The sequence below is a fragment of the Tachypleus tridentatus genome, chromosome 8, assembly GCF_004210375.1.
Source record: "Tachypleus tridentatus isolate NWPU-2018 chromosome 8, ASM421037v1, whole genome shotgun sequence".
Taxonomy (NCBI): Eukaryota; Metazoa; Arthropoda; class Merostomata; order Xiphosura; family Limulidae; genus Tachypleus; species Tachypleus tridentatus.
In genome coordinates, this window is record NC_134832.1 from 143,143,132 (window position 1) to 143,159,351 (window position 16,220).

Below are 16,220 nucleotides of genomic sequence, written 5' to 3' on the forward strand. Positions count from 1 at the left end.
TCCTGTAAACATTTTAAATAAGTTAGTGACTAAATAAAACTTTCTCATTTAGCTGACCCGTCGAAAGTTGTCAATTGCTCTGAAAATATGACCTTTCCAGGAGAATCACTTGTGGTAAGCTCTTCAAATATAACTTTACCAATGATGTACATTTTATAATACCATGTTCAATGTTATTGTACTTTGTTTTCCTTTCTGTGTATGTGCACACCTATTCATTATCTAACTGCAATTTATTTGTGGTTCTTCTCCTAAAAATATGTTCCTACACGTGTTATCTTGCTTCTGCATGAAGGCAAGATCCTGTTCTATTCCATTCCAAGTGAGTCTTATACAGTGACTCGATTCTAATGAAATATCAAATTCCCTAAGTTTATTATGTTTTGTTTTTTAGTAACGTATTTAAAACTCCGGTCTTTCGTATTGTAAATCATTGTTGTAATATTTTCTATTTTGGACAGGCTCTTTTGAATTATTTAGTAACAATAATGCAAAGTAATTTTATTTATACCATAATGTTTTTATAGGCTACATTCATTTTGGCCCAAGTTGTATTAGTTGCGTATTTAGGTAGAGTCAATCGCGGGCTCAGCCCAGGGCTCATGGTTTTTAGCGAGAACCGATTGATAATGTTATTCTATATAAAATCACATGAAACGTAGGGCCCACAAGAACTATTAGTCCCTGGGCCTACACAGCTTTAAATCCGCTGCTGAATTTTGGCGCTAAGTGCGCAAACATTTCAACAGAAATTCCCGAGGCTAGTGGTAAGTAGGCCTATCTCAACAAATAGACTAATATAATTTCCTCTCTAATTATTCGAATAACTAGACTCAACACATCTCACTTCTAACATTGAATGGTAAACAACTTTTCTTACGTTAATCACATAAACTCAGTGAATACGTGTGACCTTCACTAATTGATTCACATGTATTTATAAATAGTGTACTCTTGAAACTAAATCTCCCTAGATGAAATTTCTCGGTTATTACAATTTCGTCATAAGCAGATTTATTTAGCAGCTAACTGTCTTATAAATACGAAAATATAATTGACAACAGTCTCTTCCCAGACTGAGATTATCCCTTGAACAATCGTAATATATAAATAAAACAGTACACCAAACTGTCCATTCACTGCAGAAATTTTATTTAGATTGGCAGGCGAAACATCACACTGATGTCCTATTATTGATGATCTGGCAGTAGTTTTGACATGGTCACTCTTTAGTAGGCAGATTCCTTTCTGAAATGTCATAGTTGACCACACTCCTACTGATGTATTTTCAAAGACACTCACAGTGAATGACCTTTGACTTGGACTAGCTGTTATTTTGTATTTTGTAAACCATGTTAATAGTTCTTATCAGTACAACATCTGACCCTACCCAGCTCCTGCTTATCTTTGGAGTTCATTGTTTTTGTGACGGGTATTGTACAGCCCATACCATGTCTTCTTGATAAAATGTTTTTTTAACATTAACATCATGCCAACTTTTCATTTTACCATTAGTTGAGCTAAGTCATTTTGGGGTAAAGTAATCTTTCACATCGAAAGTGTTTTTTAGTCTCTTTGCATATTATGTACAAGACTGTTGTAACGGATTTACCGTTATACATTTTTTTTAGTGCCTACGCTTATTTCTGTATAGTTTTCTTTTCTAAATGTGATGTATATTCTTGAATCTGTATTGCGCAAGTTCCGCCTGTTCTCAAAATCTGTAGAACGTTCTTGAGCATAAGAATCAACAATGTACTGGGCGTGTATTTAATACTAGTGGTTGACAGTATTGTTGCAAGCGAACTATGGCGAATGTTCTAGAGTTTCGTATGATTTTCATATAAAAACTGATGCGCCAAGAGACAAGAAGAGTATTATTATTGAACAGCTACAGTCAGTACGTTGTAGGCTTAGGAAGCTATAACTGTAATTAACGGCTATTAATAACTACAGAATTGGACCAGCTAAGATTTCGGACATTACAAAGTATTGTAAATTACTTCTGACATTATTATTATTTTTACGCAGACGTTAAATATGTTCACCGGAAGAAGTGAGCTTGTAAGAGTGTGAGGCTAGCCGAGAAAAGACGTCGTTAGCTTAGGCGAGGTGTAACAAAATCAAGTAGAATTAAGTTGCTCGTCGTGGACCAGGACCATCGATATAGTATTCAGTTCTGTTTGTTTGTTTTGAATTTCGCGCAAAGCTACACAAAGGCTATCTGCGCTAGCCGTCCCTAATTTAGCAGTATAAGACTAGAGGGAAGGAAGCTAGTCATTACCACCCACCGCCAACTCTTTGGCTACTCTTTTTACCAATGAATAGTGGGATTGATGGCCACATTATAACGCTCCTATGGCTGAAAGGGCGAGCATGTTTGGTGCGATGGGGATTCGAACCAGCGACCCTCAGATTACGAGTCGAACCCCTTAATCCACCTGACCATGCTGGGCCCTATTCAGTTCTAAACCAGATAGAAGATTCAATATTGTTTGTAAAACTTGTATATAAACCATAATTTCTAATAACTATTAGTAATTACTGTTATTGTAAACTGTATTATTTTTATGTTTGTACATTAGAATATATTTATGTTAAAAAGGGAACTGTGCGTATCAATCTTGTTGACAAATAACATAAACTTAATAGATGTTAACATTTAATTAACTTCTAAATTCGAATTTCCTGTGACTTGAAATAGTAATACATTAACATAAGTAGCATAATAGATCGGAGATTCGTCCAAAATAAAGAATAATACGTAACGCTGTGCTGAGCGTATGTATAACCTCTGGATGTGAGTACAGAAGATCCAATAGCACTTTAAATTCTCTCCCAAAAATTTGTAGTTTCATGTATAGTGTTCAGTAACTCATGAATAGCAGTATAATACTTTAATATTATGTTTTCTCGTGTTCATCCACATATATATGGTTAAATGGTTTATTATTGTATGATTGTGCTGTTCCATAATGCTGTCATAAGATGTATGAAGTCTTCTATATTTCAAGGATTTGAGAAATTTCTGCAAATAAACTTGATTTAAAGGCAGCCTAAGTCTTGAAAGAAACTTATCAGATATAAAAGACTGTTTAGCATAAGTAGTATTATTTAATTGAATTATTTTGTGTTTGTAATTCATAAATCGCCAACAAGTTGGTAACATATACTGTAGAAGAATTCTTAGCCCAACACATCGGTATATTTAACATACTATATATATTATTAAAAAGTAAGTTTCCTGACACATGACGAGCTGGAGCCAGTGTTACACAGCGGTAAATGTCAGAAGAAGTAAACGTTAACCACAGCGGAAATAAGTAGGCCTACATGTATATACTCACAACTGTAAAAGTCATGCAAATAGTGTAGATATTGAAATTTTGCTACATAACCACGTCAGGTGATTTTGTTCATGGGTAGAAGAACGAGAGGACCTTGGGTTAAAAAAACAGTGAACAACGAGAGTTTGTTAAACAACAACGTGATCTAAGAGAGACGAGGATAGGCAGAGAAGAAAGGAAGAAAAATTAAAAGAAGAAGAAAATGAAATAGAAAGATTGAAAGAAGAAATGGATAGAGAAGAAAACGAGAGAAAGACTGGCAATAGAAAGAAAAAATAAGAGCACAAATTGAGATTGTATAACTTACCCAACCAAAGGAACAAAGATCCACGAATGGCAGTGGAGTCAGGAGGTTATTAGACATTGAGGAGAAAAGACGCTATGTTTGTTATAAAATAGGATATATTGCAAAGGAGTTCAAGTCCATCATCAGCAAGTAACAGCAGAATCTCAACATAAAGGAGCTGGAGCTGTTTATAAAGATATTGCTGGTAAGGAACAAGAAAAGAGGTGACTGATGTAACAGAATGTAGGTCTACCACAAGAAGGAAGTACTTGAGACAACTCGTCAGGTCTGAAACAGAATTGAGACAACTCGTCAGGTCTACCACAAGAAGGAAGTACCACTACCATGACTGATCATTGCATGATTGGCTCAAATTAGAAAATGTATCAATAGTGCCAATAGTGATCGAAGGATATTATCAAGAGGTGATACCAAATCACAATATGCCAGTAAATGAAGACTGTACGAAACAGTGGGTGCAGTAGTGCAGAAATGAGAATCTATCTAGTATTTGATGATCAGATGACAGGTAAAGTATGCTTCTGCGTGCTAATTGGTGGAACAGTAAGAAAGTTTTCCATAGAAAAAATGGAGGTGGATACTTCATATTATGTAGGAAACGTTGAGACCATGTGTATCAAGGAACCAATATATGAGTTGGTGATAGGAAACACATCAGTTAGTAAAAATTGAAGGAAGTACAGAGGAAAGACCTTTCACCACAGGAAATTTGGGATATTTCTTAGAGAAAGTCAAGCACAAGAGACTTACAAACTAAAGGGTCAGAAAGAAGTTTGAACTGGACCTATCAAACAACTTTTTACTGGAAAAGCCAAACCTAAAGAGAGTAAAAACACTTCTATAACAAGAAGACTGAGGGTCAACATTTCAAGGTCAGACAGAATATTTTAGCTCTGGTACTCACAGCCCACAACAACTCCACCTGGCAGTGGATAGGACATTTCACAGTACAAGAAATGCACAGGATGCACCATAAAGTGAAAGTTGATGGAACAACCAATCTGTTGAAGAGGTTTTTCGAAATAGAGGAAGACCTTATAGATGCAGCTATTGATGTGCAGATGGATATGGCAAATGGAGCTGTCATAGAAGCAGAATCTGAATACAATGACTTTGCTACAGAAGATAATAACCTATTAAGCCTAAAAGCATTGAGTGAAGATGAGACGTACAAGAATGTCAACATAAGTTAAGAACTGACTGATAAGAAGAAAGAGGAACAACATCTACTGTATCAGAATACAGATTAGGAAAGACAGATCCTAGATAACACAAGATCGAAATGAATACAAGGGATTCTGTCAAGGTGAAATCCTATTGGAGACAATATGTGAAAAGAGACCGACAAAGGAACTACAAATGTTCGTTTAGACTGTACGAGAGGATTTAGTATATGACTTAAGAACAGCCTTTGTGTATATATATTAACAAGTATTGTATTTTTTGAAGAGGGGGTTATGTAAGATATAAAATATTGTTCATTGTAAGTATTATTTTTTATTGATGCTTATGTTTGTAATTCATTTATGTCGAGGCTATCAAATGTTGTGTGCAATCCATTGATATCGAGTCTATAGAGATTTCTTGAAGGCCTAAGTTATAGACATATGTATAACGGAGACCAGATCAGCGGAAACAGAGAGAAAAAGTAAAGCCATGTGAAAGAGAAGATCGATGAGAGAAAGGTTAAATGTAATGTTAACCATCGCGGGAGTGAAAGGTCTAATAGTTGATATGTTTGAGTGAGATTAACAATATTGAAAGAGGTAAGGAGAATAAGCTGTCTCGTTAAAGAGTATTCTAAAGTAACTGAACCTCTCCAAGTGACCTTTGACAAAAGGCAGGCGATTCTCTTTGAAGTTCAGGATACAACTATGTTAATTTAACGACAACATAAGTGAATTATATCAGAACACTATAGTAATAAGAAATAGAGAAAAATAGTTGACATGTATATGTATTCTAAAGCAATTTAATTGGCCTAAGTGTACTTTTGACAAGAAGAAAATAATTGAATAGTGTTTAAGATATAACTACGATTTCCATAGTGTAAATAATTTTTGTATATACATTTAACTTATTTTGAATATGTATACATATATATTGTTTTCAAAAAATGGAGTTATTGCTATTTGTTCATTGTCGAACTTATCGCCAATAAGTCCCAGACACCTTAGCCCAACGCACCCACGTACTTACTTTAATATATTCATACCAAAAAGTAAGTTTCTTGACAGAATTAATTGACGAGTTATATTAACAGAGCTTCTAATTTTTGGTCGGGAACAGCTTGTGTTTTTGTCAATTTGGTGAAATATTTAATGAAAACTGTGATATATTTATTATCTCTGTGTGATATACGATCAAGCACAGAGACAGAAACTTTCTCAAGCTGTACAACAACTTAATACTGCTGTACCTGCTTACGCTGTTTGTTTGTGGATTTTTGCTTACAAAATAGCATCCAATTAGTATACAACATGTGCTCTCATACTCTCTGTTATGTTTCCTTAACACTTAGGTGTCCATCTTTTGGAAGGTTGTGTAGATGATAGAGTACTGTGGAATGTAAATACTGGGGAAATGACAGCTGCAGTCATTGTTCACCAGTCTTTCCATTTCTATAATAACAACTTCTCTTGTAGACTTGACGAATCCAATTATGCTCTGCATATCTTTATACTTGAGCTGTAAGGTAAGACTGTTTAGCATGTGGATTTTTCTGTACTATTTCTGACCCACTAACTAATTAGTTTCAATCTAAGGTCTTTCTTTGTCTTGAGCATCTTTTAGTTGAGTGTTGGATCACATTTGTTATTTATCATCACTTGTGAATTGATAGTTTTGTGCTTCTCTCTTTTCACAGTCTTTGTAATCTTCAGTAATTTTGGAATTTGATGTGATGGATCAGTATTTCCATGGTTATGTCCAGCACTGTGTTGAAGTTTCTGAAACCATGTTGATATTTAATCTTTGGGATTATAAATTTTCATAAGTCACTTCATTGCCACATAATATTTCCAGCATCTAAAGTTTTACCCTTAGAGATAATAACATAACTCGAACAACAGTAGAAAAAATGTTATCATAATTCAACATCTAAATGAACATATCATCACCTACTACAGCAAAGCGAAACCTTTGTTTCTGCAGCAGTTATTGACATTGAATTATGATAAGATTGCTTTCACTGGAAATTCACCAGCATCTGTATGTAATATGAAAGGTTTCCAAGAGTTTGATATGATAATACAGAAGTGGTGGTTAATTCTTTCCCCATCTTGTCAAATCTTTGTTCACAATAAGAACAAATATGTTTTTTTCAAGTGATCTTTGTAGAAGAGGAGTTATTTCAGAATTTGATTTTACAAAACAATGATAGTAAAAGAATAGTCAAAGATATCCTCTCACTTCATATAATCTCTTTGGTATTAGTCAGTTTTGGACAGGATCAGTCATTAGTGGGTCTGTAGACTCTTGCTTTTCACTGTTTCATTGACTATTTGCTTCAGAAACTCGCTGACAGAACAATTTAAATGTTTTTGGGATTCAGCTTGAATTGTTTCGTTCCTTAGCCAATCCAGAACTTTCCTCAACTTCTCGTAAGTATTATTAACCAATTTCCTTGTGTGATTAGGTAATACAAGTAGATGAGTATGATACTACAGTGTAGGAAATGTAATAGTAATACAACAAATTGACACAATTCATTTCCAAACGTTTTATCTGTACTTGCTTTATCAAAGTGCACTTGGTAATGGGTTAATATCCCTTTTAGAAACTTCATTTACTTTCAGTATTTCATTCACAACTTATGAATCCATCCTTTTTTTCACAAGGACAATATGCAATGACTACACACCGGTGCTCAAATATGTTACTTCTTGTTCCTTTGTGGTTTCTATCTCTGTAAAGCCCTCAGCCTGTTTTGCACGTTGGTCATCTGATTAACTGATGAATTGGGACTGTATCACCAGTATCCGTTTTATAAGATATTTTATTTATTTGGCCTCAGTTGTGAGGTCCAATACAGAAGGCGTATTGATATTTTATGAGCAAGTCAGGTAATCTGTATAAATTATTAGCGTTAAGAACTCCAGAGATCCAGTCATACAACCTCTTGTAAGTGAGGTGTTAAACTGTCCTTATGTGAAGATTTTACATATAAAATTCCACGTCTTGCATGAAGGATGGCACTAATGACGACATCATTATTCTTCAGAGCTATGAGGGTTCTTCTAACCATTAATCCTTCAGGACATGGCTGAATGTTATATTCTGCTACACTGTAGTTACCAGCTGTAAATTTATTCCCAAGAAATCCTGGTCTGATTATTTCATTTATTGGTAGTACCATGACTACTCATATTGTTGTCTTTGGGAGTTAACCTTCTAGTGAAGTAACTGCCATATAGTGCACAGGGTTTGTCTGGTCACAGACTGTAAAAGTAGCTGAAGTGGACCTAACCCTCCATTCGTGTTTCCAAATGAAGTCAGTTTCCTCAGTGTCAATTATTCACACATCATAAGCCAGGAAGCTTTTTATTATAAGGGTAACATCCAATTTACCTCTTATTGGAACTCTTTATCCACCTCCTATTCACAGCATTCCATCTTTTTTTTATCAGTTATAGAAAATTTTCCACCTTTCATTACCAGGTGAGGTTGACATAGCTTTAGAACTAGCGATGGTCAACATACTGCAAGGCTTCTCGTCAATACATCCATGGACTGATTTCTTCAAATAATGAACTTCTTATCTCATTTGAAGCATATGAGGTATTTGAAGCTGAAATTTGCCTAATAAGTCCTTTTAATTACTATTTTTCGACTTCTGGCTAACTCTTTGTTACTCCTTTAACCTAATTGGGATCGGAGATTCCTTCTTAGATTATTAATTTCTTGGTGTGTTAACATTTGGTGATCCTCATAGTCTCAATGTAATGGCTATGTATTCTACATTGATTGCAATGCTCTTTTTACTGACGTTTTTTTGGGAAAATGTGCTGTTCCATTCTTGTTTTTATCTTGGGATTTTGGTAATATGACCTTCCAAGTGTAACTTGAAACTTATTGTCTTGTGGTTTACTTCTTCAATTCCGCCTAGTTAGTTGTCTATCTAATCCTTTCAGTTATCCTAGACTTATCCATCGTCTGTAGAAGATGATGTTTGATTATACCGTAACTTCAAAATGATTTTTTAAATAGTTTACTGGATTAATTTTCTGTGACCAGTTGCTGAGCTTTCTTTAAAAATATACTACATTGGAATCTATACCTTGATTCTGTGCTAACAACTTCATCACTTCATGGAAAGTATCTAGGTGAGATAATTAGTTACGTCTTGCATGTTCAGCTAAGATGTCTTCTTCTTTTCTGCATCTTGTTATGGAAATTTGCTTTGGAAAATGTTTCTGTTATGTTACTCGAAATATGTTTGATAATGCAGCTTAACAGTGTTAGCTAATTGTAACAGTTCTCATTTGGAAGGTTAGTCAGTATATTTAAAATTTGTCCTTTTAAATGGAAAATGAAATAAATAATATGTTGTTCTCTCTGGAAATTCATTAGAACTGAGACTGCTAGCCTCCCATGGTTCATTTTCATCACAGTCCATATCTCAGGACGGCAGGTATGGGTATTAACATTTTTGCTAATAAAGCAGAAAACAACGTTTTGACCTTCTTAGGTCATATTCAGGTAAAAAAAAAAGGTTAAAGAAGATCGAAACGTTGTCCTGAGATATTTTGGAATTCTGTATGATAGTGTTGCAGCTATAGTAGTTGAGGAAGGTGCTGCAGTAACAGATGGCACAGCAGTAGTGATAACAGGTGTTGACCAAATAGATTCTCTTACTTCATGTTTCGTAGTAAATAATATCTTAGAGTGGAACCCTTGGGCAAATGTAGAACGAGTAATCGATGGCTTTGTTGTTATGTTTACTTTTAAATTTTTTTTCTACCATTTATTTCTTTTTTGCACTTGTTTGAATCTGTCCTCAAAGCCTTTCTATCAGTGGCTTAGCAGAACTAATTGGCCCACTGAAAAGGTGAAGAGACACAAAGGAAAATTGAGGGATGGGCTTAACTTTAACAATAATAGTTTTCTTATATTTTGCATAACGTAGAGGTATTTACGTTTTTCACATTTCGTTTCTGACAATTAAATCATGCTTCCAATAATGAAGTTTAGAACTGTTGCCAAACACCAAATGTAATCTTATCACATATGAAAACTCTCTGGTGTTTATACAGAATTATTTAATAGAATTATTTTACTGAATTACCTAAAAGGAGGATAAGAGATTTATATTACCAGTTGGGTTGTGATTGACTTCGCCGCTGACTTCTGTGCCTTTTTTATTTTATCCTTGCAGCATCTTTATAGTTTGTTGATGTCTGCTTCTTCCTCTTATTGTAATGTGCATCTCCAGTAGTCTTTACGATCTTTCCTTCAATCATATTTATCCCATTAATCCCTCTTTAAATATTAAGTCTCCTTCTTTGAATTTCTTTTTTTTAATTTAGATGTATTTTTTACATCTACTTATTACTTTCTACAAATATATTTTCAATTTTCTTTTATTTTTTTGTAAATTTAATGTGTTACTCCTAACTCTTTCATAAGTTGTTATATTACTCTTATTTTTTGGTCGATCTACTTACTTCAAGATAATTAGTCATTTGTTTCTCTGTACTTTCCTAATGTAAGAATGTAGTCGTTGTCTAAAACAGTTTCCTCTCTCGTGCTTTATTATAATAACATTGCATTTTATAATTTCATTTTAAGAATGAAACGTGGAAGATAAAACTGGAGAAAAAGACAAGTATAATGCTTCTCAATGTTGCTTATACTACTGATGTTGAATATTGTGAAGAACTATACATTGGGTATGGAACTGATCCGAATAATATAACATCCTTACTTGGAGTTTTTGGAATTAACAACACTCGTCTAGAACTTGCTACTTTGACAAATGATGCGTGGATTAAAATAGTCAGGTCAGGTGGATGTATGAAGAAGCTTCAAATTGGATGTGAGGAAAAGGAAAGAAGTACGTGAGAAAATAAAAATTATTTATTTTATTTTCGAAATCTACATCTGTTATATTCAAAGAGAACAAAGTATTTTATACAAACTCATAAAATTAGTAATAATGAATCAGCATAATGATACTCACACGATTAAACAATTCACAAAACATGAAAAATCCTGCTGGTTTCAACAGCTCATGCTTGGAAGTTAAGAAACAATGACAAGCTGAGCCTCTCCAAATTTGTGCTTGCACTTTTCCAGTAATAGATTTGAATATCTGAAACAACTCAAGCAGAGTCTGTTAGTCATCACCACCCACCGCCAACTCTTGGGCTACCCCTTTACCAACGAATAATGGGATTGGTCGTCACATTATGATGCCCACACGGCTGAAAGGGCGAGCATGTTTGGTGTGATGGGGATTCGAACCCGCAACCCTTAGATTACCTCAAGTAGAGACAGAAATTTATGTTATTAACCACTAAGTTTGAAACATGGTTTTTCAAATGATTATTGATTATTGACTTTACTTTTAAACATGAAAGATATTATATGCTAAGCATACATTTCTGTAAGAAATGCCTAGGTCTCATTTGAAATTTACTCTTTATGGCCATGCTATATTTCATGAAATCTTTTTTACATAGAATTTTATACCCAGTGTGTCCACGTGGTTAAGGCACCTGACTCGTAATCTGAGGATCACGGGTTCAAATCCCCATCACACCAAACATGCTTACCATTCAGCCGTGGGGGCGTTATAATGCGATGGTCAGTCGCACTGCATTCGTTGTTGAAAGAGTAGTCCAAGAGTTGAAGGTGGGTAGTGATGATTAGCTGCTTTCTCTCTAGTCTTAAACTGCTAAATTAGGGACGGCTAGCGCAGATAGCCCTCGTGTAGCTTTGCGCGAAATTCAAACCAAACAAGCGTAAGAGTTTTATGGGACTATGACGTCACTAGACACTTGCAGAAACCCTCTACTACACTATTCTTTTTGCTGTTATTGTAAAGGTCAAAGTTATATATATTATATACACAACAGGTGTGTTTATATATATATATATAATAGGGAATATTAATGGTGATAGAGTTAGGTAAATTAAAACAAAATGAAAAGGAAGGACTACATTAAAAACAGCATATCCAAACCTCTGACTAATTATATCAGTTTGTTATCAGTAAAAACAAGCTGAAACAAAAATAAATAATACAAAATGTTGCACTAATTGAAACTATCCCAGGGCTCAAACTATAATGTGGGATATGAAATTAATATCATACAAGACTGCTCTAGAGCAAGCTGGTTCTAATTTAGAGATGATATATTAAAGAAAAGGCACGCTTGGCCATGCCGGGCGCAAAATTAAGCAGTGTCAGCTCCAAAACATAGGGTACATTTTCTATCCCACATTATAGTTTGTACCCTGAGGATCCTTGCAATTCGTGCAACATTTTGGATTTTAGTTTGGATTTGATTTTGTTTATAACAAACTACCATTAGTCAGAGGTTTTGATTTGCTGTTTTTAATGCAGTCCTTCCTGTTGATTTTGTTTTATTGTACTTAAGTCTTCAGTATGAATATTCTCTTTACATATATTCAATGTATGTGATTTGTTGTTGACTGTGTCACCCTTGTCTATTACATTGTTTAATCTTTATGCAGTTAAGTGTGATAGACTTAACTAATGACGGTCAGATGGTTAAGGCATTCGACTCGTAATCTGAGGGTCGCGAGTTCGAATCCCCGTCCCATCAAATATGCTCTCTCTTTCAGCCGTGGGGGCGTTATAATATATGGTCAGTCCCACTATTAATTGTTAAAAGAGTAGGCTAAACGTTGGCGGTGGGTGGTAATGACTAGCTGCCTTCCCTGCAGTTTTACACTGATAAATTAGCGACGGCTAGAGCAGATAGTCCTCGAATAGCTTTGCGCGAAATTCACACTAAACTAAACTAATGACTAGCACGTGTGTGCATTGTATCCGGATTCTAAATATTCAACTGAATATTAGTCTGCAATAACCAAGACTACAGTTTTAATAACAATAGTTTTTGCTCCGTACACAGTAAATTAAAGAAGTATAGAAAAACGTTTTGTTTGTTTGTTTAGAATCGCTACAGACGCAAGTAATCACAAATCTACGAAGGTTTGTCATTCAATATTTAAACCGACTTGAAAAAATACAATCATAACTGTCGAAAGTTGGTTGTTTATCGAACGAAACTGTATTTTGTTTATTTTTAATTTTGTGCAAAGCCACACTATAGTTATCTGTAGTAGTCATCCCTAATTTAACGGTCTAAGCCTAGAGGGAAGGCAACTAGTCACTATCAACTACCCCCAATTTTTCGGCTAGTGTTTTGCCAACGAACAATAGATTGACCTTAACATTATAACACTCCTACGACGAAAAGTGAGCATGTTTGGTAGGACAGGAATTTAAACCCGCGACCCTCAAGTTACGAGTCGAGCACCCAAACCACCTGTTCGTTCTGTATCCAAACGATTAGTAATTTTTCCTTCAATAAAATGCGTTGCACAACATATTGTAGAGATAACAAAAATATCAGACTTGGAGGGCTGGATTTGTTTATTTGTTTTAGAGCAAAACCACATTGAACTATCTGTTTTGTCCACCGCGAGGAAACGAACCACGGAATTTAGAGTTGTAGTCTGTAATTGTGCTGTCCCACTCAGGGACTGGAAAGGGAAGCTTGCTGCTGTCCCACTCAGAGACTGGAAAGGGAAGCTTGCTGCTGTCCCACTCAGGAACTGGAAAGGGAAGCTTGCTGCTGTCCCACTCAGGGGCTGGAAAGGGAAGGAAAATGTAAAGTTTTCATTAAACTTAGAAAAAAGATTAAATCAAAATATGGCAGACTTTTTTGTTTTTTAAATGACGAGAAATGTACACAGAAAACTCTCACCATTCACAGTATGAAGTTTCAGAAATTTTCGTGGCCTGGTAAGGATCTGCATTCACCAACACAAATAAGTCCCAGTTTTTCGTGTATTAAATTTGGTTACCCTAGTAAATAAACACATAATATAGAATGTATCAGCGTAAGAGGTGTCTACTTTTTACTAGGTGGCTCTCATCTGTGCATGATACACATGTTAAATGAAGACTGAATTTGAGAGGACACATATTCCACTTGTTATATTTTATACTGTATTTTCAATAACTCTCTCTCATTAACTGCATTAAACAAAGAAAGTTCTTAAAATATACTCTGATCCAGGGGTCGGCAACCTACGGCCCGCCAGCCGAAATTATCCATCCCTCTCTTAGTCCCCAAACGAAATATCACATCCGACCGGCCCGTGGTAGTCCTTAAAAAAAAAAATTCAAGTTTGTATCTTAATGTGGCTCTCCATCCGCTCACAGACATGGCCTCTGCCCTCTGTGCCTAAACAAGTTGTCGACCCCTGCTCTGATAAAATCAGGAGTGTCGCTGGTACTTCTAAGAATATCAGTAAAGGGTTAAAGTGCAGGATCGAAAGACAGGAAAGACTGGGGGAAAAAAACCCAAAAATTTATTTATTTCCAACAAAAATAAAATAAAAAGAGGAATAGAAAGAAAATGCATTTTTTCTTTAAACATGTGGTGTTTCTGTTATATACATATTTGTTTAAAATTTCACGTGTGTATATTTAGTGTAACATATTTAACCATGCAATAATTTGAAGAACTCTTGTAACGGAGTTTCCCAATCAAAATTTGGAAGAAAACATTTTCTATAAAGGTAAAATACTGAAAGTATTAAATACATACCGAGGGAAGTGCTAACTTCTTTATCCTTTTTTTTAATGTTTTTTTTTTTTTTGAATTTCGCGCAAAGCTACACGAGGGATATCAAACAAACACATAAAAAAGTATTTCCGTACGTTCAGTACAATATTATCATTTTTAATGTTAAAACCTTGACATGTTAATGTGAACCTTTGAGGAATTATTAATGTATCTACCGAACTTATTTCTATGATACGCAGATTCTGAAATATTCTCGGGTGTGAATGAATTTGAAAATTTCCTATCAGAGACTGAGTGGAAGAGGTATAGCATGAACTCTCTGCTGATTTGGAGAATACCAGTCTCTACAGTTGGACAAGAAAAAAACCTAATCGAAGTTGATTCACTCAGTCTTGATGAAAAGAGTGGAGATATGTTTATTGTTGGCTCAGGTCAGGGTTGCCAGACTCATAATTATTTTTTTAATTACGTCATTTAAAAAATCAAAAGCACTAAAATACATTATAAATACAGACAATTGTCTATTTGCTTACATTTCTTTAGGTCTTATATATCTCTTATGGTCATAAATGGACATTGGCGTGCTCTTCGTTACACTCGTATCCCAGTGAATCGGCTGTGAGTTTTAAAAATTCACAACGCTAAAATCAGGGTTTCGATTTCTTGTGGTGGGCAGAACGCAGATAACCTATTGTATGATTTTTGCGCGAAAACAGAACATATCAGAACAATCGTTAACTTAGTACTTTGCTCAAAAAATAGATTACACAGCACTTGTCCTTGAAGTGCACCTACAGGAACGCGCAGTAATGGTTGTTTGTAATTAAACACAAAGCTACACAATGGGCTATCTGTGCTCTGTTCACCACGGGTATAGAAACCCGGATTCCAGCGTTGTAAGTCCGCAGGCAATAATGGAAAACATAAAATCGAAAAAAAATATGGTAAGAGTCAAAAATCACAGAACAGTGAAAAATATACTCACCTTTATTCGATCGAAAATTATAAGCTTTTTTAATATCTACAGGTTTTGCAGATAGTGTTCAAATGGAGGGTAAGTGTGAAAAAGTTCGATTTTTTAAAAATTAATTGGCGTTTAGCAATGGTAACATTTGTAAACATTAATGAAAATATTGGTTGATATTAGAAACTTTTGAACAATTTGGTTAGTAATAGTTGAAAGTGGTTTTGTTGTTTATTTCTGTCAAACACTTGATGCGTAAGAACCATAAATCCCTAAAAGACCAAGAGGTGGCGCTTATTAGATCTTATGACTGACACGTTATTACGGATAATTTGAAATAACCACATTCTTTGTCTGTCGCTGTAATAACTTAAATTTATCTATACGTTATCTAAAAAAGTAGTAACACTAAAACGTTTGAAGTTAGTTTTTCAGACACGAAAGAGAAAACAGTATTTCTACGTTAGTATCTCCAGAAAAGTGAAATCTTCTATTGAAACCAATTTGATGGAAAAATAATAAAAGTAATAATAAAGATTTGTTTTTGAAATAGGGGAAATACTGAATGGTTCGTCATCGTTGTTCATGACAGGTGAACATAAAGATAAGATAATTTTTCTACCATCTGAACAAGATGTATACTGCATTCTCAGAACCAGGAACTCCTTGAAAAACATGTCCTTCTCTGTGAGATGGAAACGTCTTGGTAAGATTCATAAAAACGTATCATTTATATAGCTAGTGTGTTCTTCTCTGTAAGGTAGAAACGTGTTGATAAGATTCATTAAAACGTATCATTTATATAGCTAGTG

The 16,220-nt window shown here is 34.7% G+C and overlaps 1 protein-coding gene across 10 annotated transcripts in view; it reads left to right on the forward strand.

The window, feature by feature from the left end:
* LOC143223652 (uncharacterized) overlaps nucleotides 1-16,220 on the forward strand; it is a 63,689-nt gene that overhangs the window by 26,112 nt on the left and 21,357 nt on the right. For 8 of the 10 annotated variants that reach the window (XM_076451887.1, XM_076451884.1, XM_076451892.1 and 5 more), the window contains 4 exons: nucleotides 53-114; nucleotides 10,444-10,708; nucleotides 14,684-14,875; nucleotides 15,962-16,114. In XM_076451887.1, coding sequence (XP_076308002.1) covers nucleotides 88-114; nucleotides 10,444-10,708; nucleotides 14,684-14,875; nucleotides 15,962-16,114 — 637 coding nt within the window. In that variant the 5' untranslated portion in view covers nucleotides 53-87. Of the gene's footprint in view, nucleotides 1-52; nucleotides 115-7,110; nucleotides 7,257-10,443; nucleotides 10,709-14,683; nucleotides 14,876-15,961; nucleotides 16,115-16,220 lie in introns of those variants that run through there. The other 2 variants (XM_076451890.1, XM_076451889.1) reach the window with 2 other exon arrangements.